This window comes from Mobula birostris, chromosome 7 (genome assembly GCF_030028105.1).
Source record: "Mobula birostris isolate sMobBir1 chromosome 7, sMobBir1.hap1, whole genome shotgun sequence".
NCBI lineage: Eukaryota > Metazoa > Chordata > Chondrichthyes > Myliobatiformes > Myliobatidae > Mobula > Mobula birostris.
Window position 1 is genome coordinate 159,017,411 of NC_092376.1, and position 24,951 is coordinate 159,042,361.

The 24,951-nt window shown below is 39.1% G+C and overlaps 1 protein-coding gene across 4 annotated transcripts in view; it reads left to right on the forward strand.

Annotated features, from left to right (window-relative positions):
• Positions 1-24,951, forward strand: part of sgcd (sarcoglycan, delta (dystrophin-associated glycoprotein)) — a 543,710-nt gene that overhangs the window by 414,933 nt on the left and 103,826 nt on the right. For all 4 annotated transcript variants that reach the window (XM_072264010.1, XM_072264009.1, XM_072264011.1 and 1 more), the window contains one exon: positions 12,481-12,582. In XM_072264010.1, coding sequence (XP_072120111.1) covers positions 12,481-12,582 — 102 coding nt within the window. The remainder of the gene's footprint in view (positions 1-12,480; positions 12,583-24,951) is intronic.

Below are 24,951 nucleotides of genomic sequence, written 5' to 3' on the forward strand. Positions count from 1 at the left end.
TTGGTGCAGATGGTTTCGTTGCTGCCCCATTACTTTCACAATTGGCTTCATTGCAATTTTTTTTGAGAGCACACTCAGTATTCATGTATTCATATGAAGAAAATTAAGGTTCGAAACAGATTTGTGAAAAAGAATTGGGAAAAATTTCCCTGGGGTTGTACTACATCCCTTTTATGATAGAATGATTACACACATGAGCCTTGAAATTCTATCAAATTGCATAATATTTTAGTGTGCATCAAGAATGAACATTTCCTAAAACCTGATTGCTAAGTGTGTTGGGTTAGTCTCTAAGAGTATTGTGTGCTTTTGGTATCTTTGTTCTCTGTGGTTAAGATGTGTCTCTGTATGAAGGCTGCTGAAAGGGCATTGATCATCTTCATTTTTTTTTCTGATTATACTGTATTGGAAAGGTGAAGACTTTGACTGTGAGATCAAATCACACCTGAAAGCCTCCCTATGTTGCTCAAAGCATTCAAATTTGCTCAGGCCACTGCTGAGTGATATGTTGGTAAAGTCTCCTACATTTTTCCTGAATCTAACTTGCTATACAGTATTCCAATTTATATTGTTCACGTTGTTATGTTTTATAACTATAAAATGTGAAACTAATCAAAAGAAAAACACAGGGACCCAGGCTTAAACGTGCATACTTCCTTTTTTACTGTTGTGAGTCGAGATGTGATGATATCATAACGTATGCCATTCATGTACTTATACATATTATCTGGAATGAATTATGTAAACAACAAAGAATATTTGAACAATATGTTTACAATATTATTAGACTATTACTGAAATACTAAATACACAACACACGTCTGCACCCTTTCAGCTGGCAGTACCTTGAAAAGAACCAGCTAACGGCATTGTGCATGTTAACCATATATTGCAGCACAAAAATCCCATGTTCTACAGTGCAACCCAGGGATGGAATCCAGCCATGCTGACTTGAGGAGTCAGATACACTTTGTATCTGACAATTTTAAAGCAGCTATGGATTTGGTAATTATTGTTAGCATATTTATTTAATTGGGATGGAAAAGATTAGTAAATGTAAGTTTTTTGCATCTTTATTTTAATCAGTATTTAAAATTATCAGTTATATGTGTTGAAATAAATTTGGTGTGTATTTTTAAATAACTTAAAAATACTTATATATATGTTTGCCTTTTTAACATGTGAGATTAGCAGAAGCACCTAGACCAGTTTCAAAGGCCTTTGACAGTATTAGCTGGCAAAGAAAATTAAAGTACACACCACATGGGGCAAGTATCTACCCACATATCACTGCACCTTGAAGACTGTGTCTGTGGCAGTTAGGCCTCCAGCTCGACTGGGCCCATATGACATCAAAAGATTAGTGAGGGGGGGAGGATGAAAACCCAGGATCAGACATTAGTGAATGCTTCCATTATCAAAGCACTTCCCCTGAGATTGGACTACCATCCATTTCCCCCAATCTTGTGATATTTCCCATAGGCCCTAATATCTCCCACTGCCCTTCCTCCCCTCACTTCCTGTCACCAACAAACACCTTGCTACTATCCACTTCCTACACTCCACCCCACTCCCACTCAGCTATTTGGAGAGGAGTCCACAGCCCAATCAGTCATGAACTTATTGAGTGGCAGAGCAGGTTTGATAGGTCAGATGGCCGAATCCAGTTTTGTATGTTCTTATGTTGCTGCGGGGGACAATGGCATTTTTATTTTTAATATTTCTATGATATTCAGAGATATACTGAAATTATTAATTTAAATAAATAAAATAAAATATATTTTAAAAAAGTTAAAAATATAACTTTAAGATCAAATTAAAATATAGTAAGTTAGATAAAATTTAAATGTAATGAAAAACAAAAAGTAAATAATTACCTTAACTTGAATTTAATCGTTCAATGGATATCTGTGATCTCATTCAAATGCATTCATGTCCCAGCATCAAAGACATATTAAAAATGAAAATGCATTTGCCCTTTGCAAGCTGTCATGTATTATCAACAGTAAAGCTGAGGGGCCTGATAATGTGCACCAAGCCCCTCCAATCAGTGACATCTATCACTGAGCAGTGCCAGGATCCACAGTGGGGTGGGGTGTCAGATGTGCCAATATCTAACCGCCAGCATATTTCTGACACACATACTTAAGTGCCTGATTCAGAAGCCAAGGATGCTCTGAAGGTCAGAGGATGTGTGGGCAGCTAAATTTCATGACACTTATACCCTGGGTACGCACGTCCATGTCAATAAACTTGAAACTTGAAACTTGTAACAGTAGTTGTTTACAGAACTGCTGCCACAGCAGAGTACCAACTGGCTCGTTATTTAAATGGAAATCTTTTGATGAAGTACCTAGTGCCGAGGGTATGGAGGAACTTCAACCTGTTCATCTGCGGAATAAGTGATAGGATGTTAAGTAAAATTGAGCGGATTGCAAAACGTGTGATCTCTCTGATCATGTCAGTTCGATATCAGGATAAAAATCACTCCATACATCCAGAACCAATGGTTTAAATTCCCAAAAGTGCAACAGGAAACAAAGGATAATTGATGACTAGAAAACAAAACAGACTGAAAGTAATCCATAAATCTGTTCTGATATAGGCTTTGCAAATTAGATGGATTTTGCAAGTCACAAATTAGCCTCCTTTTCTGCTGGTTTCTGAAAGCTTCCTTCACTCAACCATCCTAGGTAGCAAGCAGTGCTAACTAATGTCATGATAATTGGTGTAACCCGCAGCATTCCCTCCAGCTATTCAAGAGATATCTAATCTATGAACATGATAACTCTTTGATGAGGTGCATTGGGTATGTTATTGCCTTCTAGATGATGGGACTGTCATTGGCCTTGTGGGAGACCATTACCACGTGAGAAGCATTGAGCTCTGCAGGTTACTGCTCTGTTATTGGTGTGTATAATCTATTTTGAATTGATTACTCAAAGTGCCCTTGTTAGCTGAACAAATAATAGGATGGTGCTGCAGTAGAGGCTAATCATTTGTTGATTTAAAATATTTTGGCTGGTGAAATGAATACTAATAAGGTATTAGATTGATCAAATGGCCTGTTGTCCTTTGGGATTATACATTAACTGTAGTATGAATGCTGTCAATATGAGATCTGTGTATCAGGCCTGAGAGTTTAATTTCTTTCTGAAGACTCATTACATTTTTTGATGCTTTCATCTGATATGAATACAGATTTGGTAATAAGATGGTCAGGAAGTGTTGGGTGTTAGCCTGAGATCTTGGGAAAGGTCACACAGAAAACCTAGTTATTATGACGGAGTTATTTCAGTATTTAACTGATTCTGGGACATGATAGGCACTCGCTGTCACTCAATAAAGTACAGTTACATGTAGAAATCCAAAGATCACTGCAGTTAATTATATCCCCAGAATGAATTGTGTATAAATGACTGCTGCCTCAGTATTTAATAGTTTGAATGAAATGGAGTCACTGTATTTATTCAGTAATTACAAATGAAAAGACAAAGAAACATCTTTGAACTAAAACATCAATTCTATTTTTCTCTCTACACATATGCTCCCTAACTCACTGAGTGTTTCTAATATTTTCTGTTAGATGTCAGATTCAGGAGCAAAGTAACTTGTCATTGCTGTCTGAGGATTATTTAGAGTTTTACAGCCCAGAAATATATTCATCAGCCTACCATGTCTATGCTGCCCTTGCCCATCTACATTAATCCAATTGGCTCATGTTAGAGCTGTACCCTTTTATGCCTTGCATGTTTATGTTTGACAAAATGTCTCATAAATGAAGTAATTCCACTTGATTCAACCATCTCCTCTGAGCAGCGCATTCTTGATGACAGCCATTCTCTATGTGTAAAACCTTTCCTTCAAAACCCCCTTTAAAATTCCTTACTCTCACCAAAAACTTTTACCCTTTTCCTTTTGATGCCCAAGATTTTAGTTGTGTAACTTATCTTTCTTTCTCATAATCTTATATACTTCTATCAGATCTTCTCTCAGCCTCCTTTGCTCCAAGGAAAATGAACACGGCCTATCAAATCTCTCACCATATCTAAAGTCCACCAAGCCAGGCAAATTCCTGGTGTATCCTGGTGTACCACACAGGTACTGTATATCTCTTCCGCACTCTTCCTAATGCAATCACATCCTTCCTATAGTGTGGCAATCAGAACTGCACACAATACTTTGTGTGTTTTAACCTGTGTTTCTACAAATGCAGCATAATGTCCCAAATTTTATATTTTATGACTTAACCTATGAAGGCAAGTAGGCCACATGCTTTCATCAATACCTTTATCTGTCATTGTTGCACTTTCAGGAAACTGTGGACTTGGACCCTAATGTCTCACTGTCCATCAACATTCCTGAGCACCTTTCTATTTAATATATACGTGTTACCTCCACCTAACTTCCCAAAATATATCACTTCCCATCTGTTGGGATTAAATTCCATCTGCCAACAGTGCCCAATTTTCCATTTTTCAATGAACAGAGAATGCTCAAAACTGTTCAACAAGTTAAGCAGCAACAATGGGCAGATAAAATAATTTTAGATATGCTTGTTTTCTCATTTAGTGGAAAAGAGAGGAGATGGAATAGTCTTGAAAAAAGTCTTAAGTGGCAGGAAGATAAACTAGAGTTTTTTTTTACTCTAGATACAATTAGCAGCCACTTTATTAGGTACCTCCTGTACCTAATGAAGTGGGCCCTGAGTGTAATTTCATGGTCTTCTTCTGTTGTAGCACATCTACTTCAAGGTTTGATGTGTTATACATTCAGAGATGCTCTTCAGCACAGCACTGTTACAACATGTGGTTATTTGAGTTACCATTACCTTCCTGTCAGTTTGAACCAGTCTGGGCATTCTCCTTTGACTTCTCTCATGAACAAAGTGTTTTCACCCTCAGAATTGCCACTGGATGTTCTATAGTTTACTGCACCATTCCCTGTAAACTCTCGAGTATGTTGTGTGAAGAAATCCCAGGAAATCAGTTTCTGAGTTACTCAGACCACCCTGTCCGGCACCAACAATTGTTCCTCAGTCAAAGTCACTTCTTCCCCGTTCTGACTTTTGGTCTGAGCAACAACTGAACCTCTTGACCATGTCTGCATGCTTTTATGCACTGAGTTGCCGTCACATCATTGACTGATTAGATATTTACATTAACAAGGTAGTGTACAGGTGTACCTAATAAAATTGGCCACTGAGTGCATGTTTAGTTGCTAATAAATAAAGTGTTGTAGCACGCCACTACATTTCATCCCATAATATTACATCCTTTAACCTTACTGAATTTACACTACAGCCAATGATTCATAGTTTTGCAATATTTGAAGCATAATTACTGTTTTTTTTTACATATTGTGGGATTACTTTGCAACATAAAACCTTGCTTTTTTTTCCTCCTAACAAGATTGTCAACTGTTTCAGAATCCCTTGGAAAGTAAAACACAGGGAAAAGTGCAAGGATCTTAATTACATAAGCATTGCTAACAGCAGCTGTTATCAACAATATAATGTGTGTATAATATGCAAAAATGCAAGACACATAGTATTACGATGTATGCATCCTTCTCATATGATATTGCCTATATTTAAAGATATATAGTGCACACCTCTTCAGCCATTTTAACAATGATATAAAGCATTCCCAGGCACAGCTCTAGCAATATTTTATGCACAGCAGTTGTGATATAATTCTCATCCACCAGTGGCATAAAGTATGAAATATGTCTAAATCATTGATTTAATGCAGTGAGAACTGCATGTTCAGCTAAAGATATAACTCTCACATGTACTGTGATATAATGTACAGAATTCTTGTAATACTGTGTCAGCTATATAATGCATGTATGCCAATGGGCACATGCTTGATAACAAATGTAGAACCAAGTCTACTTAACATTCGGATCACCAGCAGTATTCAGCACACTTGGCTAGTGACATTGTGATCATTTCACTGGCAAAACATGCTAATATCTCCAGTGATGTTCAGTACTCATCCAGCCAAAAAATATCCATACCATGTTGTTACAGAACTCATACTGCCAGAGATATAATGGTTGTATCAGCGGTCATATAAATCTCATATATAACAATATACCCTAGTGGCCACTTTATTAGATGCCTCCTGTACCTAACAAAGTGGCCATTGAATGTATGTTCCTGGTCAGCTGCCGTAGGTCGTCCACTTCAAGTTTCGACATGTGTGTTCAGAGATGTTTTTTCTACATACTATTGTCGCAATAAGTTGTTATTTGTGTTACTGTTGCCATCCTGTCAGCTTGAACCAGTTTGGACAATCTCCTCCAACTTCTCTGATGAACAAGGCATTTTTGCCCACAGAACTGCTGCTAACTAGATATTTTTTTCAACCATTCCACCGTTCTCTGTAAACTTCAGAAACTGTTGCGTGTGAAAATCCCCTGTCTGGCTCCAACAACCATTCTACATTCAAAGTCACTTAGATCATATTTGTTCCCCATTCTGATGTCTGAACAAAAGCTTAACCTCTTGACCATGTATGCAGGCTTTTATGCATTGAGTTGCTGCCACATGATTAGCTAATCAGATATTTGCATTAATAAGCAGGTGTACCTAATAAAGTGGCCACTGAGTTTAATAATACACACAATGATAGTAAAACCCTAGCAATATGATACTCATGTTCCCTGCTGTATAAAACTTGCACTGCATGTTATATAATGCACATTCAGCCAATGATATAATGCTGGATCTTGTAGGGAAGAACGAGCATTTTGCATTCCTTGCACATCCCCACATTGTTGGGTTGTTTGCAAAGGGCTGACTCCTCTGACCCTGGGCTCTGCCAAGTCCAGGAGCAATGCCTGCATGACAATTGGACCTCAGGCAGTGAAGTGTGGAGACTATGCCTCTGGAAGGCCCCAAACAGGCAAGCTGGGGAGAACTTTGCCAGCTGTGAAAGTTCTGAGGTATTTTAATAGCATTAAGTATTTATTACATTCAGTCAGAGAAATTTAAATTAAAACTGAAGTTAAAAAATAAAAGATGCTTAAAAATCAAGGCATGAAACCTCATTAAACACATGAAAAGCATATTTAATTAAAACATTAAGCTGTCAAAATAATTAAAAGGACACATCTTTCCTTTGTCTTCTAACCCATTGGTCTTGTGTTCTCACTGAAATCGGTGGGCTATCAGAACCATGGCTGCTCCATCCTGTCTCAGGATTCCAGTGGTACCATCGCCAGCCTAGCCCTTCTCCCACCACCACCATCACACCCATCTGCAGAATCTCAGCTAGACCCCGCTCTTAGACTCCCTGTGGATCCTAGTGATTGAATGTATTGACAGAGCAGCTCCATCTATAATTCTGTAAATCCCAGATTTCTGCAATCGTAAGCTTGCATGGAAGTCTGAGATTTACAGCACTCAACTGGCTGAACACTGAGGTTTCCGGTTGGAACCAAAACAAGAATTCAGTGATGTCTATCCAAAGCCACGAAATCTACATCACTATTTTGCTCTCATTTTGCACAATTTATTTATTTTTAAATAAATTTCTTATTGTAACTTATACTATTGCACTGCAGTGCTACTGTAAAACACCAAAGTCTACACCACACGGTATGCCACTGATAATAAACCTGATTTGGATTCTGGAGTACAGACTTGTAAATTCTAAATCACAAGTGCGTTGTCCAGTTTTCCAGCAGGTAAGGGTGTTCCAAAAAGATAACTCCATTTTGTTTAGTTATTATTCTTTTGTACATTAAGGAAGGCTTGAAGATACAATCTTGATAAAACTATTTTTAAAAAATAATTGTTAATAGTTAGTGGCCCATTTTCTTGACTCCTTGAAATGTGGGAGCTTCCAAAGGTGTGAGCCTTCTTTCAGCGTGATCTCAACTCTTCAGTGCTTTTGGGTGACCTCACCTATTTCCGACATTAGGTAGTGAGCTCAGAACACGGAATAGCAGCCGCATAAAAATAACAGCTCTCGTGCAGCAAAGAAATGCTCAGCTGTCGTTTGCATCTCTCAGTGGGTGGATTATATTGCTCCATACATTAGGACAACATATCATTAAGTTGGTACTTCAGTGACAAAAAAAACCTAAGCTGTTTTTGCAACAAAACAGAACTGATCTAAATGTAAAAATAAGTTGCCTTTGGATTTCTTCAGGTAGATTCAGTCCTTAGAAAACTCTTGACAGAACAGCACTGTTTTGCTTGGAGCTGTATTTCAGTGTCTTACCTTCCATAATATCAGTTTATCTGGATTTTGTGTTGCTTTGAAAGTTTATAATATGTTTACTAAAAACTAATTCAAAGATTACACTGTGTACTCACCTCTCAATCTATTTTTTTAAATTTCAAAATATACTTTATTCAAAAGTAAATTTATGTACAATAAATCATTCAATGACTCTCAATCCTTTACCGATGTTTCCATTACGAGCTTTATATTTCCACACTTTTAGCCACCCTCAATCTAAAACTGAAATTAGCTATGCTACTTTTAAGTCTTATAAAACACATCCACCATAGTAACATAGTTTACATACGGTGTTCATGAAGTAGCTTCTCATTTACACTGGGAGGCTAAGCAAGATGAAGACTGTAGGACAGATCAATCATGTCTGTCCTAGTACTATTTAGCATGCCAGTTTGGGGTCATTGCTTACTATAAACAGCTCAGCAGAGCCCTATAACTGAATTTTTTATGTCAGCTGTGTGGTGCTCAGCCTGTCTGCAGAAACTTTAGGTTGAATAAATTGTCTAAGCCTAAAATCTTTATGACTTTTATATTAGAAATTTTGCAGTAGTGCCTATTAATGAAAATTGAAAGCACTCATACATACTAATGAGTGAGGGACACACACTCACACACAATTTATTTTCTATTCATTCAACAATGAATACTTATCTATTTAGATTAGCATTTTGTGCCCATTCCAAGCTACCTGTGAGAAGGCTGATGAGGAGTGTCCTTCTTGAACCATCGCAGTCCATGTCGTAATAAGGGAGAAAAAAGGAGGTGCATAGTAGCTATAGGCAAGTAGGAACAGATGAGGTGCTTACAGACTACAAGATATGCAAGAGAGAAATCAGGACGGCTAGAAGTTGCTCCAGCAAGCAAGGTGAAGGAGAGTCCTAAGGGATTCCACAGGTAGGTTAAGAGCAAAAGGATGGCTAGGAACAAAATTGGTCCTCTGGAAGACCAGAGTGGTAATCCGTGTGTGGAGCCTAAACGGATGGTGGAGGTCTTAGATGCATTCTTTGCATCTGTATTTACTTGGGAGACAGATTCAGAGTCTATAGAAATGAGGCAAAATGGCATCAACTTCTTGGACCTTGCACAAATTGTAGAAGAGGAGCTATTTACTAGCCTGAGGCAAATCAGAGTGGATAAATCCCCAGGGCCTGACAAGGTGTTCCCTCGGACCCTACTGGAGACAAGTGCAGAAATTACTGGGGCCCTAGCAGAAATATTTAAATCATTCTTAGCGACAGGAGAGGTACCGGAGAATTGGCAGATAGCCAATGTTGTCTTGCTGTTTAAAAAAGGCTCTAAACTGAAACCAGGAAATTATAGGCCAGTGAGTTTGACATCAGTTGCGGGAAAGTTATTGGAAGGTATTCTAAGGAACTGGATACGTAAGCATTTGGACAGACATGGACTAATTAAGGATAGTCAACGTGGCTTTGTCCATGGTAGGTCATGTCTAACCGATCTTTTTTGAGGAAGTTACCAGGAAAGAGGATGAAGGCAAGGGGATGTTGTCTACATGGACTTTAGTAAGGCATTTGACAAGGTCCCGTATGGGAGGCTGGTCAAGAAGGTTCAGTTACTTGGCATTCAGGAGGTAGTAAACTGGATTAGACATTGGCTTTGTGGGAGAAGCCAGAGAGTGGTAGTAGAGGGTTGGCTCTCTGACTGGAGGCCTGTGTCTAGTGGTGTGCCACGGAGATTGGTCCTGGTCACCTGTATCAATGATCTGGATGATAATGTGGCTAATTGGAGAGCAAATTTGCGGCCAATGACAAGATTGGGGGTGCAGTGGACATGAGGAAGACTATCATGGTTTACAGAGGGACTTGCATCAGTTGGAAAAATGGGCTGAAGAATGGCAGATGGGATTTAATGCAGACAAGTGTGAGGTTTTGCACTTTGGTGGGACCAAATATGTGGATCTTACACAGTGAATGGCAGGGCACCAACGAGTGTGGTAGAACAAAGGGATCTGAGAATAAAGGGGAAAACATCTTCACTCAGCGGGTCGTGAGTGAGTGGAATAAGTTGCCAGCTCAAGTGGTCTATACAAATAGGTTAGGACTGTATTCTTTAGAAAGTAGAAGACTGAGAGGAGACTTGACAGAGGTATACAATATTATGAGGGGCATTGTTAGAGCAAATGCAAGCAGACTTTTTTCACTGTGGTTATGTGGAACTACACTCAGAGGTCATGGGTTATGGGTGAAAGGTGACGTTTAAGGGGAACATGAGGGGACACCTTCACTCAGAGGGTTGTGAGAGAGTGGAATGAGCTGCCAGCTCAAGTGGTGTATGCAAGCTCAATTTCAACATTTAAGAAAAGTTTGGATAGGTACATGGATAGTAGGGATATGGAAGGCTATGGTCCAACTGCAAGTCGTTGGGAGTAGGCAGTTTAAATGGTTTTTGCATGGACTAGATGGGCCAAAGGGCCTGTTTCTGTGCTGTACTTCTCTATGACTCTATAATAGTTTACCCACAATACTCTTGGAGAGAGGGTCCCAGGATTTTAACTCATCAATAATGCATGAATACTAGTTTGCTTCCATGTCAATATATATATATGTAAGATGGTGATTGGGGCACCAGTCAAGGAAGCTGTATTGATTTGGATGCTGTTGCATTTCCTGAACTTTGTCGGACACTGTCAGTAAAGTAATTTGTAGCAAGTCAGAAGTGAGCCAATGCACACAGTATACCCAGGTTCTTGCAGCTGCATCATTTACATGGCTGTTTAGTGATGATGGTATTGAATTTGTTGATGACAATAATGTCAAAGGGTGATGATTGATCTCTCTTTAATTGAAGATGGTAATTTCTTTGGCTTTTTTATGATACAACAGTTACTTGCCACTTATCAGCTCAAGTCTAAATGCTGTACAGGTCTCACTGTGTGTAGATGCAGACTGCATCATTATCTGAACATTTGCAAGTAGAAATCACTTGCGAGCATCTGACCTTACTTTGGAGGGAAGGTCATTGCTGAAGCAGCAGAAGGTGGAGTGCTCTTTAACACCTTATCCTGACAACCACCCCTTCCAGTAAAGAGCATCTGTTTTACATACAGTTATCCCTCATACTTACTTCAGTGGAATTTCTGATAGCTGTGAATTTGTCCTCAGGGAACCTGTGAGTGAACTGTCTAACTGCTCAGTGTGTAATAGATTTCACAGAATTCTTTAAGGTGAGTGTGCTGAGGTTTATAGACTGCTCCACTTGAAGGGATTGGATAATTAAAGTGTCTCAGAATGCAATTGGTTCTGATTTAGCTCATTGTATTGAACATTTAAGCAATTTTTATTTGTATATCAGTATAAAAATACTGTAGCTGTCCATGAATATTTCAATGTTTGCTCAATCTTATGGACTTCTGGAGCAGTTAGGAGAAAACAAGGAGCACTATAAAGATTTGACATAGATAATATGCTCAATATTCTTCCCTTCCCCAAAACCAAAACTACTTTTATTAAAAGAAAAAGGCAGGACTCTCAATTAACCAGAGGAATAAGGCCTATCCTAACTAAATTATGGCGCAATTGGGTTCCAAATGTTTGGTGGCTAAGATAATATTTTATTCCATAATTACATTATTTGTTTGTTAAAAAATACTATGTGCAGGATTTGAGACAGAGAGAACTATTCAGACCAATGGTAACTAAATTTACTCCAAAAACAGTGAAGAAGCAATGAGATCCATTAGATCACTCCTAGAACTAGCAATCTTTGGAATAGATTCTTCACCTTGCCATCTGAAAAGAAGATGCTGTCCAAGTTGCATGCTATCTTGGACAATGTCTCCCATCCACTACATAATGTACTGGTTGGGCACAGGAGTACATTCAGCCAGAGACTCATTCCACCGAGATGCAACACAGAGCGTCATAGGAAGTCATTCCTGCCTGTGGCCATCAAACTTTACAACTCCTCCCTTGGAGGGTCAGACACCCTGAGCCAATAGGCTGGTCCTAGACATTTTCTGGCATAATTTACATATTACTATTTAATTATTTATGGTTTTATTACTATTTAATTACTTATGGTGCAACTGTAACGAAAACAAATTTCCCCCGGGATCAATAAATTATGACTCTGACTATGACTGACTATGACTGTGACTATCTGAGCCGCTATCAAATTGAACTTGCTCATTGCCTAAATGTGGGTTTGATGTATTTATTTCTTGCCAGCCTGTGGTTTGACATTACCATTTTTTTTTCCATTGCAGGATGGCATGGGGCATCTAAGAATCACTGACAAGGGTTTGCGGTTAGAAGGACCATCTGAGTTTTTGCAGCCTTTGTATGCCAAAGAAATCCGATCCAAAGCAGTAAGTAAAGAATTCCATAAGTGCTATGAGAGGGCAGTGTTGAATTCAGTCAGCACTGATGCATGGGTATAATATGTGTACTCCAAGTCAGTAACGTTCAGTGATACAAAATAAATTTATTCTATTTTTCTCAATGCTATCACATTTGCAGTGCTGGATGCAGTAGCTATGCACAGCTGTCCTGCATGTATGGTCTAGGATACAGTCGATTATGTGCCATTACACCATCTGCTCACACTTAAGCCATGAATAACACAGGAAGCATAGTAACCATAGTGTTTCAATCTCTCAGTGGTGCCACATGGCAGGCAACAAGCACCATCAATCATATCCATTGGCAGTTTCTTAATTACCTGGCAAGACAATATTGGACTGCTTTTACTGGATATAAGTCAGCAGCGATCCAAACACCGAGCTGCACCATTTTCTGCTCAGATGGATTAGCCCTCTGCGACATAGTGTGTGTGCCACATTGCAGTGAGCTAATGTAGCCTTTTGTTGCGTGAATGAAGTCACAGGAGAAAAGTACTGGTAGGTATGTAATAGCCTCTTTATTCCTCAAAACAAGATACAGCAGGCGTGATATGGAAGCAACACACACAAAATGCTGGTGGAACACAGCAGGCCAAACAGCATCCATAGGAAGAAGCACAGTCGACGTTTCATGCCGAGACCCTTCATTAGGACTAACTGAAAGAAGAGCTAGTAAGAGATTTGAAAGTGGGAGGGGGAGGGGGAGATCCGAAATGATAGGAGAAGACAGGAGGGGGAGGGATAGAGCTAAGAGTTGGAAAGTTGATTGGCAAAAGGGATACAAGGCTGGAGAAGGGAGAGGATCATGGGATGCGAGGCCTAGGGAGAAAGAAAAGGGGAGGGGAGTGCCAGAGGAAGATGGAGAGCAGGCAAAGAGTTATTGTGAGAGGGAAAGAGAGAGAAAAAGAGACACAGAGAGAGAGAGAGAGAAATAGGAAAAAATAAAAAATAATAAATAAATAAGGGATGAGGTAAGAACGGGTGGAGGGGCATTAACGGAAGTTAGAGAAGTCAATGTTCATGCCATCAGGTTGGAGGCTACCCAGATGGAATATAAGGTGTTGTTCCCCCAACCTGAGTGTGGCTTCATCTTGACAGTAGAGGAGGCCGTGGATAGACATATCAGAATGGGAATGGGATGTGGAATTAAATTGTGTGGCCACTGGGAGATCCTGCCTTCTCTGCTGGACAGAGCGTAGGTGTTCAGGAAAACGATCTCCCAGTCTGCATTGGGTCTCACCAATATATGGAAGGTCGCACCGGGAGCACTGGATGCAGTGTATCACCCCAGCCGACTCACAGGTGAAGTGTTGCCTCACGTGGAACGACTGTCTGGGGCCTTGAATGGTGGTGAGGGAGGAAGTGTAAGGGCATGTGTAGCACTTGTCCAGTTTACAAGGATAAGTGCCGGGACGGAGATCAGTGGGAAGGGATGGGGGGGGATGAATGGAAAAGGGAGTTGTGTAGGGAGTGATTCCTGCGGAAAGCAGAAAGATGGGGGAAGGGAAAGCTGTGCTTGGTGGTGGGATCCTGTTGTAGGTGGCTGAAGTTACGGAGAATTATATGTTGGGCCCGGAAGCTGGTGGGATGGTAGGTGAGGACAAGGGGAACCCTCTCCCTCGGGGGGGTGGCATGATATGGAGACTCTTTTAGTTGAAAAAGGTCTGCCTAGCCCAACACTACACAACATTTTATGTGCTAAAGATTAAAGAAAATTCAGGACAATTCAGACAAACCCATATTTACAATCCTGTCTTTAAGCTACACATGTGACAGTTTCAAATGCCTGGATCCTCCCAGCGTCACACCTAAAATAAATGTTAATTACTGCTGTACCATGCCATGGGATGCTGATTGAATTCATGCATATGTAGACAATCAGTTACCTGCCTGTTTCCTGGTCTTTCTAGCCTGCATTTATAATAAAATTTTCAATGCATATTCGAATCTGAAGGCTAGGGGCTGAAGGTGGTTAAGTTAATTGCTGCAGGTGTTAAGCCCAAAAATTGCTCTAACACAGCCAATGAAAATCAGGTTGTTGCAGTTTTCAGCGTCCTAATGCAATGCCATCAAGCTGCAGTGCAGACATAGTACAGTAAACACAATTGGCAATCAAGGCCTTTCTGCTTGAAAACACTTTGTTATATCTACCATATATGCATTTTTCTCTCTTGGTAGGAGTTCCTGTAAACTAACCACGATGCAATAGTACCTACCCTTTTCCAAATACTGGTGCTTTAGTACCTTAAACAGTAGAGTTGAGTAATTACAGATGAAAGAACAAAGTATTTCAATCATAAATGTAAATGTGGTAATTTGAATTGAAAAGTAAAACTAGAAATTTAAATTGGGACCCAATTTATATGACTGGCCTGAATTAATTATCGTCTGCCACCCAACATCCCTTATAGAGGGTACTGGTTGTGAAATTTTTTTGCTGTGTTATGTGAGATTAATTTCAGTTTTGTAGATGATTGTGAAATATGGGCAAAATGGTTTTATGTAATAAATGCAGTTATTTACTGGAAATTACGGAAGGATTTCAGGAGCGCAGCAGCCAATAAAGAGGTTGATGTTACTAACATCTAACTTGAGCAGCTTCAACTTTGCCGTGCGATGATGTGAGAGAATAGATTTCCCACCTGTTATACAACTCACATGATTTTCTTTTCCAATGGATTTTCACTTCTCTCATGGGCAGACTAATGTTGAGGATGAATATTTGCTATATAGTGTAAACAGATTGAAACTGAAAAGTCTCTTGGGCCATATAATCTTGGAAATAAGACACAATGGAGTAAATTTGCAGTGTGCAGGGCGTGATACTGAAAAATTAATTGCATACTTGAGAGGTTAAGCAGGGTTGGAATACAGTGTAGCAAAAACCAAACGTGCTTTGCTGCCAAATCGGAACATCCTGCCTCTCAAATAAATGTAGAGGAACCCACGGTATTATTTGGAAGAGGAATTCGAGCTTCTCGCCTTGGTCATTTATATCATTGCTGTTTGTGGGGCTTTGCAGCATAGTAATTGGCTGCTACATGTCTATATTAAAAACTATAAAGGTATCACCAGATGTAGGGGAATCTAGAATATTCTGCAGCCATGAAAATTGGCACATTTTTTTACATATTAGTATGAGAATAGACCATTCATTGCATTGATCTTTTAAATACTTTCAAAAAAAAGACTTGCTAATATTTTGATAAGCCGAATTCAGGATAAGATAAATTATTTGTTTATTCTCAATAGGTTTTTCATATCTAATGGTATCTGTTTGCAAACTTAAGATGTGGTGTTCCTTCCAAAAAAAATCTATCTTCACATAAATTTTGAATGTATGTTCAAATTTACATAAAAACTCTTAGTTATTTCTTTGTGATGAATACTAATTATAACAATGTAAAGAAGATATATCATGGCTTCATTTTATGTTTTTATTTCAGATTCAGTTGTCAAATTAGTTAATTGTCATGCGATGCAGGACAGCTTTTCTCCTTGCTTTGTCCACCCATTCATGTTTCAGTTGATGATTGAAAAGTGAGTTGCAAACTCATGCATTCAAACCGTATTCTCCTTAATCCACACTCATGAATAATGGAGTTGGGTCCTGGAACTATTTCTGATCATTGTCCTCTCTTAGAGAATCTGATCCTGTGCAGAAGAAGTGGATTGATTTTTTTGTTTCCTCTGATGTGCTAACTAGCTCAATGCATTCTGCTTCCCTGGTGGTCTGGGTTGGGTTCATGTGATCAATTTCCCTGGAGATTCACTCCATAAAACATTTTAAGATCATATGCCATTGTATTCCTTCTATTGGCAGACCACCTTGCAACTTAATATGTCATTGTTAGAACAGTTCTTATTTTTTTTACACACACTCTTTTCTCCTCCTGTCTTGGTGAAGCACTAAGGAATGTTTTTCAAAATAAAATTTGCCAAATTGTTATCATTTTCTAGAAAATAGCAGGGGAGAAGGACTATCTTGTATTTTGCAAGAGCTTACTGTGTTACATTAGGCCTAGTAACCATTCCCAATTTTTCCTTTCAATCTATTCAAAAAGGAACAGGTATAAACTTCTCTCCAGAATGGTGTCAAATGTTACCAGGTGTGCAACGTCCTTCTAAAGGGGAAAACTATTGATGAGCTGTGCATCTCCTGCATTACAAAACTATTCCATTATGTATTTTCTGGGATGGCGCGCTGCCTTTCAGACAGGTGAGAACAGCAGGTCAACACTCACAGCACGCTGGAGGAATTCAGCAGGTCGGGCAGCATCTGTGGAAACGATCAGTCAACGTTTCGGGCCGGAACCCTTTGTAAGGACTGAAGAGGGAAGGGGCAGAGGCCCTATAGAGAAGGTGGGGGGAGGTTGGGAAGGAGAAGGCTGGTAGGTTCCAGGTGAAAAACCAGTAAGGGGAAAAATAAAGGGGTGGGGGAGGGGAAACAGGGAGGTGATAGGCAGGAAAGGTGAAGAAGGAATAGGGGAAAACACAATGGGTAGTAGAAGGAGTTGGAACCATGAGGGAGGTGATAGGCAGCTGGGGGAGGGGGCAGAGTGAAATAGAGATAGAGGAAAGGAGGGGGAGGGAATTACCAGAAATTGGAGAATTCTATGTTCATAAGAAGGGGCTGGGTTCCGGCCTGAAACATTGACTGATCATTTCCACGGATGCTGCCTGACCTGCTGAGTTCCTCCAGCGTGTTGTGAGTGTTGCTTTGACCCCATCTGCAGAGTATTTTGTGCTTGTGAGAACAGCAGGTCATTCTCTGCGGAATGAATGAAAAGAATTGACCAGCAATTGAAAGGTCTTTTTTCATTCTAGGGTCTCTTTCCATTCGCATTTTCATGTGTTTTTGTTTCAGATTTCTACCATCTACATCCCCCAGCCACTTGTTCCATAATAACTCAATATTTGCCTTTTTCCGTTTTCCCATGTGGACTCCGAAATTGATACAACTTAGTGTCTTTCTGTACAGATCCTTCCTGACTTGCTGGGCTTTCGCAGCATTCTCATTTATTTTAGGTTTCTGACAACCGCTGAGTGGGCAATTTCAAGCCACAAACTGATGTTTCTCCCTCCCCTCTCCTTCACTATTTGCCCCTCCCATTAGTGGCCATTAACAAACATTCACCACTCTTTTCCGGTCCATAACTATCTGTGTCAACAGTCTCTTTGTCGTCATCCTGACATGGACATCCATTGTGTTTTCTCTTGCCCTCGTCCTTCTCTGCAAACTGAACTGTGCCTGTTTCTCTCTTTTTCTCATTTCAAGAATGGTCATTGACCTGAAGCATTAAAATAGTTTCTCTCTCCACAGATTTTGACTATCCTATGGAACATTTGCAGACTTTGCTCTTTTTACTTCAGATATCCAGCATCAGCACTTTTTTTGCTCTCCAGATTACTATTCAAGATGGGTTTCACACAGAAATGACCTCGCATCCTATGTCACTATTGTTACCATACATAACGGTGTCCATAATTATAAATATAATAAATATACAAATTTTCCAATGTCTTTAATCTGGCCATATGTTGACCAACCGTTTTTCCAATCTTTGAATATGCATACCATATTTGTAAGTCTTGAAAATCTCTTGCAAAGTGCTTCTAAGGGAACAAAGTGCCTGTTCATAGTTTGTGATGTCAGAGACTCATCAATGTCTTCTATGCCTCTGGGCCTAATATAGTATTGTCTTCTTTGTTTTTTACACATGGCCACAATACTAGGTTATTTATCCTTTATCAAAGACCTAAACTAGCAATGTGAAGCAAATGGTTCTGACTGTATTTATCAGACATCCCACCTTTCCTGGAAGTTCCGGGAGTCTCCCACATATGAATAGTGGCTCCCTGATGCCCGCAAATTATATACAATATCACGGAAATCAATTTTTTTGAGGGCGAGCGAGAGAAAAGCAAGAGAGAGCGCGCGCGAGAGAGAAAACAAGTGAGAGAGAGAGAGCGTGAGAGAACAAGAGAGAAAGCAAGCGAGAGCGCGAGAGCAAGCAAGCGAGAGAGAGAGGGAGAACGTGCCATGGCAGAGTGTTCCAAAAAAATATAAAATGTATGTCGCCCCAGACTACACTAAAGTGTACCTCTGCCTAATAGGGGTCAAAAATAATGACAGTGTTGCTCGCTGCACTGTTTGCAACAGTGACTTTTCTATTGCCCATGGTGGGTTAAGACTGTAAAAGATATGTTGAGGTGAGTTTAACAGGTGTCATTCGTTCATTAGCATAGCTAATGTTATTTAAACTAGCTGGCTAGCTGCTAAGGAGCTACCCTATTACAGACATCCCACCTCTCCCGGAAGCCTCCTGCAAATTGATGGTGCTACCTCCCTGAGATGAGTTTTTGCAGGGTGGGATCTCTGTATTTATCCTCATCCATGTGTCCATGGCCTGCTCTTCTCACTGTTGTATCCAGTGAACATTGTTTTCTACTGACCTGAATTATTTTAACTCATCCCTGCCCCATTGTTATTTTCCTGTACCACTCAGATCTGCTCTCTTTCACACATGCTGAGCAGTCTCTCTTTCAATTCTTTTTGCCATTAACTTAGATGATGTGGTAATTAGCCAGTTTACTTCCTAGCATGTCTTTGGATTTGGGAATAAATGGGAACAGTAAGAGGAAACTCTTGGGGAAAGCATGCAAACTCCAACACAGGCAGCACTCAAGGTCAGAACCAATGTATCAAAGGTCATTCCACATGGTGCATTCAATTCTTAAAGATACATTCACACTGATATACGATACATCTTATATGTTTAACTTGGTATATCAAAGGATATGAGGGTGCAGAAACACAGGAAATGCTACTGCCTCCATCTTCCTCCCATGAATGTACTTCTCAGTTAACAAAAACTAAGGGCACATGAAGCAAAAATTAAATATTAATAATAATAAATAATCATTTTATATTAATACTTTAAATGTGTATTTCTTAGTTATAAAAAGAATCCCATTATCAGTGATGTGGTTCAAATAATCCAAAGATCCAATAAGAATAGCAAGGAAAGGAACATCTGAGAACTAAAGTCATTGATCTTGATGTTGTTTGACTGTGGTCTTATCAAACAAAGGCACTTCAGTTAATAGAATAACTGTTATAAATCAGTTCATGAGCACCAGAAAATCCATCACAGTATTGGCTGGTGTATGCACGAATCTTGCTTTGAATTGAATTTGGAGCTACTGAAAGCATAAGCCAATAGCAAAAATGCAAAACAAAATATATTGAATATATCATCTATTTAATCTTTGTTACTTGTAAAATATAAATCTTAGCTGACATATTTCACTTTGTGTTGAGCTATACTGGATTTGAATTAGGCTGCTGCTTACTCCTAATGTATGTAATTTTGTTTTTGAGACCTAAAGATTGCTATTGAATTACAGGAGTATTATACGTGTGAGGCTGCTGAATAAAAGAAAACAACTCTCATGGTAGTAAATTACCTATAATTAGTACAGGTTGAGCACCCCTTTTCCAAAGTGCTTGGGACTGGAAGTATTTCAGGTTTAGATTTTTTTGGATTTTGTTATATATAATAAGAAAGTCTGGAATTGCCATCAGCTTTGACTCTAAATTTATGTACTACAAGTGAGCAGTCTTTGTCTTACAATTGTTCATCACACTTATGTACTTAATAGTAAAAATTATTACATACCATTAATATAATATGTGCACGGTAACAAACGCAGCAGCACAACATCGGGAGAATACCTGAGTCAGTCGTTGAACAACAACAAATAACGGCAGTCTTTCAGTCTCCACCTACAATGTCGTGATTTGATTAAAAGTTTACACTACATAGCATTTGTATTTTACTTTTTAGGTTTTATGTAAGGTATAAAAAAATAATCAGCATAGTAGACTTGCTCTGGTGCTTGGTTTTCAACAGTGACGATCTTAGCAATGAAGTTATCATTTCATTTATCTGCTGCTTCGTGATCAACAGATGTTTTATCTTTAAAATTTTTTAAGTCTTTAAAAATTTAATGCTGTGTCTTTTCTTAAATTTCTGCAACCAGCCTTCTGAATATTCACAGTTACCTTCAATTTTCAGTTTGTTGTGATAGATCTTTGCTTGTTTCATAATCAGCCTACCATTAAGCGGCATATGTTCTCTCCGACACTGATGAATTCACTCTTTCAATACACGATCAAGACCTTCATATTTTCCGTTATGCTGTGTTTTTCTATTTTTCATTAATTTCTGTTCATTACATATGTGATGTCACTTCTCAGAACTGTCTGTGACACACAGAGACCTGTGAAATTTTCCTTTCGTGATGTCATTGTCAGCGCTCAAAAGATTTCAGATATCAGAGGTTTGGGAATTTTGGAATTTTAGATAGGGGATACTCAATCTGTATATATTGAACCTTCATGATGTTAAAGGCATAACAATAGAGTCACATATATTATTTATGCAGAGTGGAGGGAGCTTTACTCCACATTTTATCCAGTTTCAATTTAATCTTGTTGACACAGAACAAGGAATTGTTCCATTCTTCTATTCTTTCAGATGCCTAGATTCTTCATGGAGTGGAATATGAAGCTGCCGTTAAAATCATAGAAGTAAAATATGATTCATTACTTGTGTAAAACTTTTGTGGATACTCTTAGAAATTTATGAAAATTAAATTAGGCAACTAAGGGACCAGCTGTCACCACATAACCATTACCATTTTCTAAATTAATCTTGACTTTTAAGCAATATAATATATTGCAGACAACTGCAAGGGCCATCTGCTGTCTCTGGCAAAATGGGAAAACCCTTTGGAGACAATTGTTGAAAACGTGACATTGTTTGTGGCCCCTCACGTTTTCTTGATGTGACTGACAGACAGATTTTTGTGTGTAGTATCTTTCAGCTACATGGAAGTAGTTTATGGATGGTTTCAGTATGAGGGATCCACTCTGCTGTACCAATCAACTGTTATATTATAGTTATTTTGGGAAATTAAATAGCAGATGCTTTTTTAAACAAAAAATAACGGAGATACACATTTGTGCACATTATTGAAACACTATATTGTTAAGGCATTGGACTAGCGACCTGAGGGTCGTGAGTTTGAGCCCCAGCCGAGGCAACGTGTTGTGTCCTTGAGCAAGGCACTTAATCACGCATTGCTCTGCAATGACACTGGTGCCAAGCTGTATGGGTCCTAATGCCCTTGGACAACATTGGTGTCGTGGAGAGGGGAGAATTGCAGCATGGGCAACTGCTGGTCTCCCATACAACCTTGCCCAGGCCTGCGCCCTGGAGAGTGAAGACTTTCCAGGCGCAGATCCATGGTCTCGCAAGACTAACGGATGCCTTTAAATATTTTTTGGATATCAGAGAAATTGAACAATATGGAGATATTACAGGAGACTGTCACTGAGATTAAATATCAGGCATAATTGAATTGAACAGCAAAGCATGCAAGGCAGTGCGGGCTTCTATTTCTGATATCCTTAAGTTCATTTCTCTGTACTTGTGTTGTTTCAATATCAGCAACTACGATGAATAAAAAGATAATAATGGAACTTATATATTGGGGAATGTCAGTATTTAGTTCTATGCTACTGACACGTGCTTCTATAAATAGCAGCCACTCTAAGGCTTCTATATAAATTCAAAACTCCCTACATTGGTGTCAGCTGTCCATGATATTTGCCCTGTCTGACCTACGAAAGTTGGTTGCTCTTAGATTCTCATAGTTGCAGAGATTCCCCATTGGCTATTTTCTTGAACAGTCTGTACCAGGACAGATAAGCTCAGGAATACAGCTTTCGGTAAAGGGGGTCTGCAGTGGTGCACTAGTAAGAAAGTTGTCAATGCAAAGTCAAAGTCATAGAGTCATAGAGCACCTCAGTGCAGAAACATGCCCGGTTTCTGCCTAGAGCAATCTACCTGCAGCTGGACCATATCCCTCCCATCTGTGTACCTATCCAAATTTCTCTTAAATGTTACAGTTAAATCTGCACCTAAAACTTCCATCTCTATACCCCTTATAATTTTGTACACCTCTATAATGAATAATAAATCAGAAAGTACAACTGCAAGGAGCCTCTTTAAAACATTAGTTTGACAATGACTAGAGCATTGTTCACTATCTCAGATGTGAGCCTTTGGAAAAGATATGAAAGCCTTAAAGGGGATGCTGAAAAGAATTACAGGGATGAGGGACTTCAGTTACTTTGATAAACTGCAAAAATTTAACGGCCATATGAATCTATCTGGGTGTTGTTTTCAATGGCTTTGTAGGTGGACTTGGTTTCGTAGGTTGGTTTGCTCTGTTTCTCTCAGAAACTTCTCATCTGACAAACTGCAGGAGGCAAGAGTATTTCTGGATGGAAGCAAGCTTGGACTAACTAAGTTCTTGGCAGATGTGAATGGTATTTGTGTATTATGAGTGGAACATTTGATGGGTGCCAGATGGAAGTGAGCACATGGAAGTAATTATGCTTCTTTCTTATTACTTTGTTTTTTTTCTTTGAGATGAATATGCTAGAGGGTCTGGAAATAAAAGTAGTTAAACACAACCCCAGCCATTTGACGTTTGTTTGGATATGACAGGCAAAACCTTAGAGTTAAGTAAATTTCATTTCAACTGATGTAGAGAAAAAGGTCAATTAATGCAATTGACCCAATATTTACCCAACGTTTCTACAGTTGTATGTGAATTTTAAAACTTTTGATGATCAGCCAGTATTACAATTCTGTTGAGACAACCAACAAGAAACACACACATAGTTAAGATAACATTATATGAGGATTAATAGATGTTCCTTTTTTACTTCTGTAAGTACTGGTATAATATTTCAGTTGGCATGATATAACGATGTGAATTCTTTGCTGTGAAGAAAATCTACTTCACACTTGCACAAAATCTAAAGTATTCAGAATGTCTGTATTGACTTCAAGATAAAGCTGTCTTCTGCATGGGGCCTCCCTCTGTCCCATTCTAGCTGGATCCTGGCACTGAATGCTGGCTGCCTCTACACCATATTCGCAATTATGGCATGAAGCAAAACTGATTTGATGTAATTGTACCATGGAGACATTACTTAGGCAGGGAATGTATCTGGCAGTGCATTAAAGTAAGAAACCAATCTGTTCTAGATGGAGGGAAGCATGAAGCAAGCCCAGAGGATGACAGAATTCCTTTAAAGTTGTTCTGAAACTTCAGTAAAAATATTTTTTTTGTTAACCTTGTCGAGGCATAGAAGGATGTGTAAAATCATGAGGGATTTAGATTGCACAAACACACACAGTCTTTTCTCCAAAGAAGAGGAATCAGAAACTAGAGATCAAAGATTTAAGAGAGAGGAAAGACTTAAAAGGGATCGAGAGATAATTTCTTCATACAGAGTGGGATGCGTATATGGAATGAGCAGCCAGAGGAAGTGTTTGAGGTAGGTGAAATAACAACATTTAGAAGACACAGGGACAGATACATGGATAGGACGGATTTAAAGGGACATGGGCAAATGGGACTAGCTTAGATTGGCATCTTAATCAGCATGGGCGAGTTGCACTAAAGGGCTTATTTCCATGTTGTATTACCCCGTGACCCGTAACTCTGGATTGCAAGTAATCATATAGAATTCTGAAGAAGTACCATTGTATCTAAGAACATTCTTTGTAACTCAGTCAAAGGAAGCTGCTTAACAAATAGTTCAGTGCAACTGGGCCTGGGCCTTCAACTTCAAGTTGTTGTCCAAGGGAAATAACATTCTAGTAAAACATTAAAGTTTAAACCGAATGCTGGAAAATACATAATCTACATGATAAGCTGCAAATTTACACCAAATTATCCAGCAGTTTTCATGACTTAAAGCAAGGAAACATAAGAAACAGGAGCAGGAGTAGCTCAGACTTCAAGCCATCATACTTAAGTTATTGTGCGTCCATGCAGAGTCTTGCAGTCTGAGCTGCAGGTCAAGCATTTAAGACAATTGTTCTCACATTAATAAAAACAAAGGTTCCATCCAACTATCCTCACTGCTCAACAACCTCCTCCAACATAAAAAAGTAAACTGTATAAAGTGGATTATGTTCCATATTTCAAGGACTGTCTTACAATGAAGACCTCAGTGAAAAAAAATCTTCACTTTCCCAAATTCACCTGTAAGACTTAAAGCAGCTCATGGTCTACCTATAGCTGTGAGTCAACTTCAACCATTAGAGATAACAAAAGTAGTTCTCATCAGAACATTAATATGACGCTGAGATGACACTACTCTAAAGCATAATGGGTAATCAATGTCTTAAAAGAATGGGACATCATCATCTCTTTCAGACAAGAGTCTAATGGAAGGGAAACAAA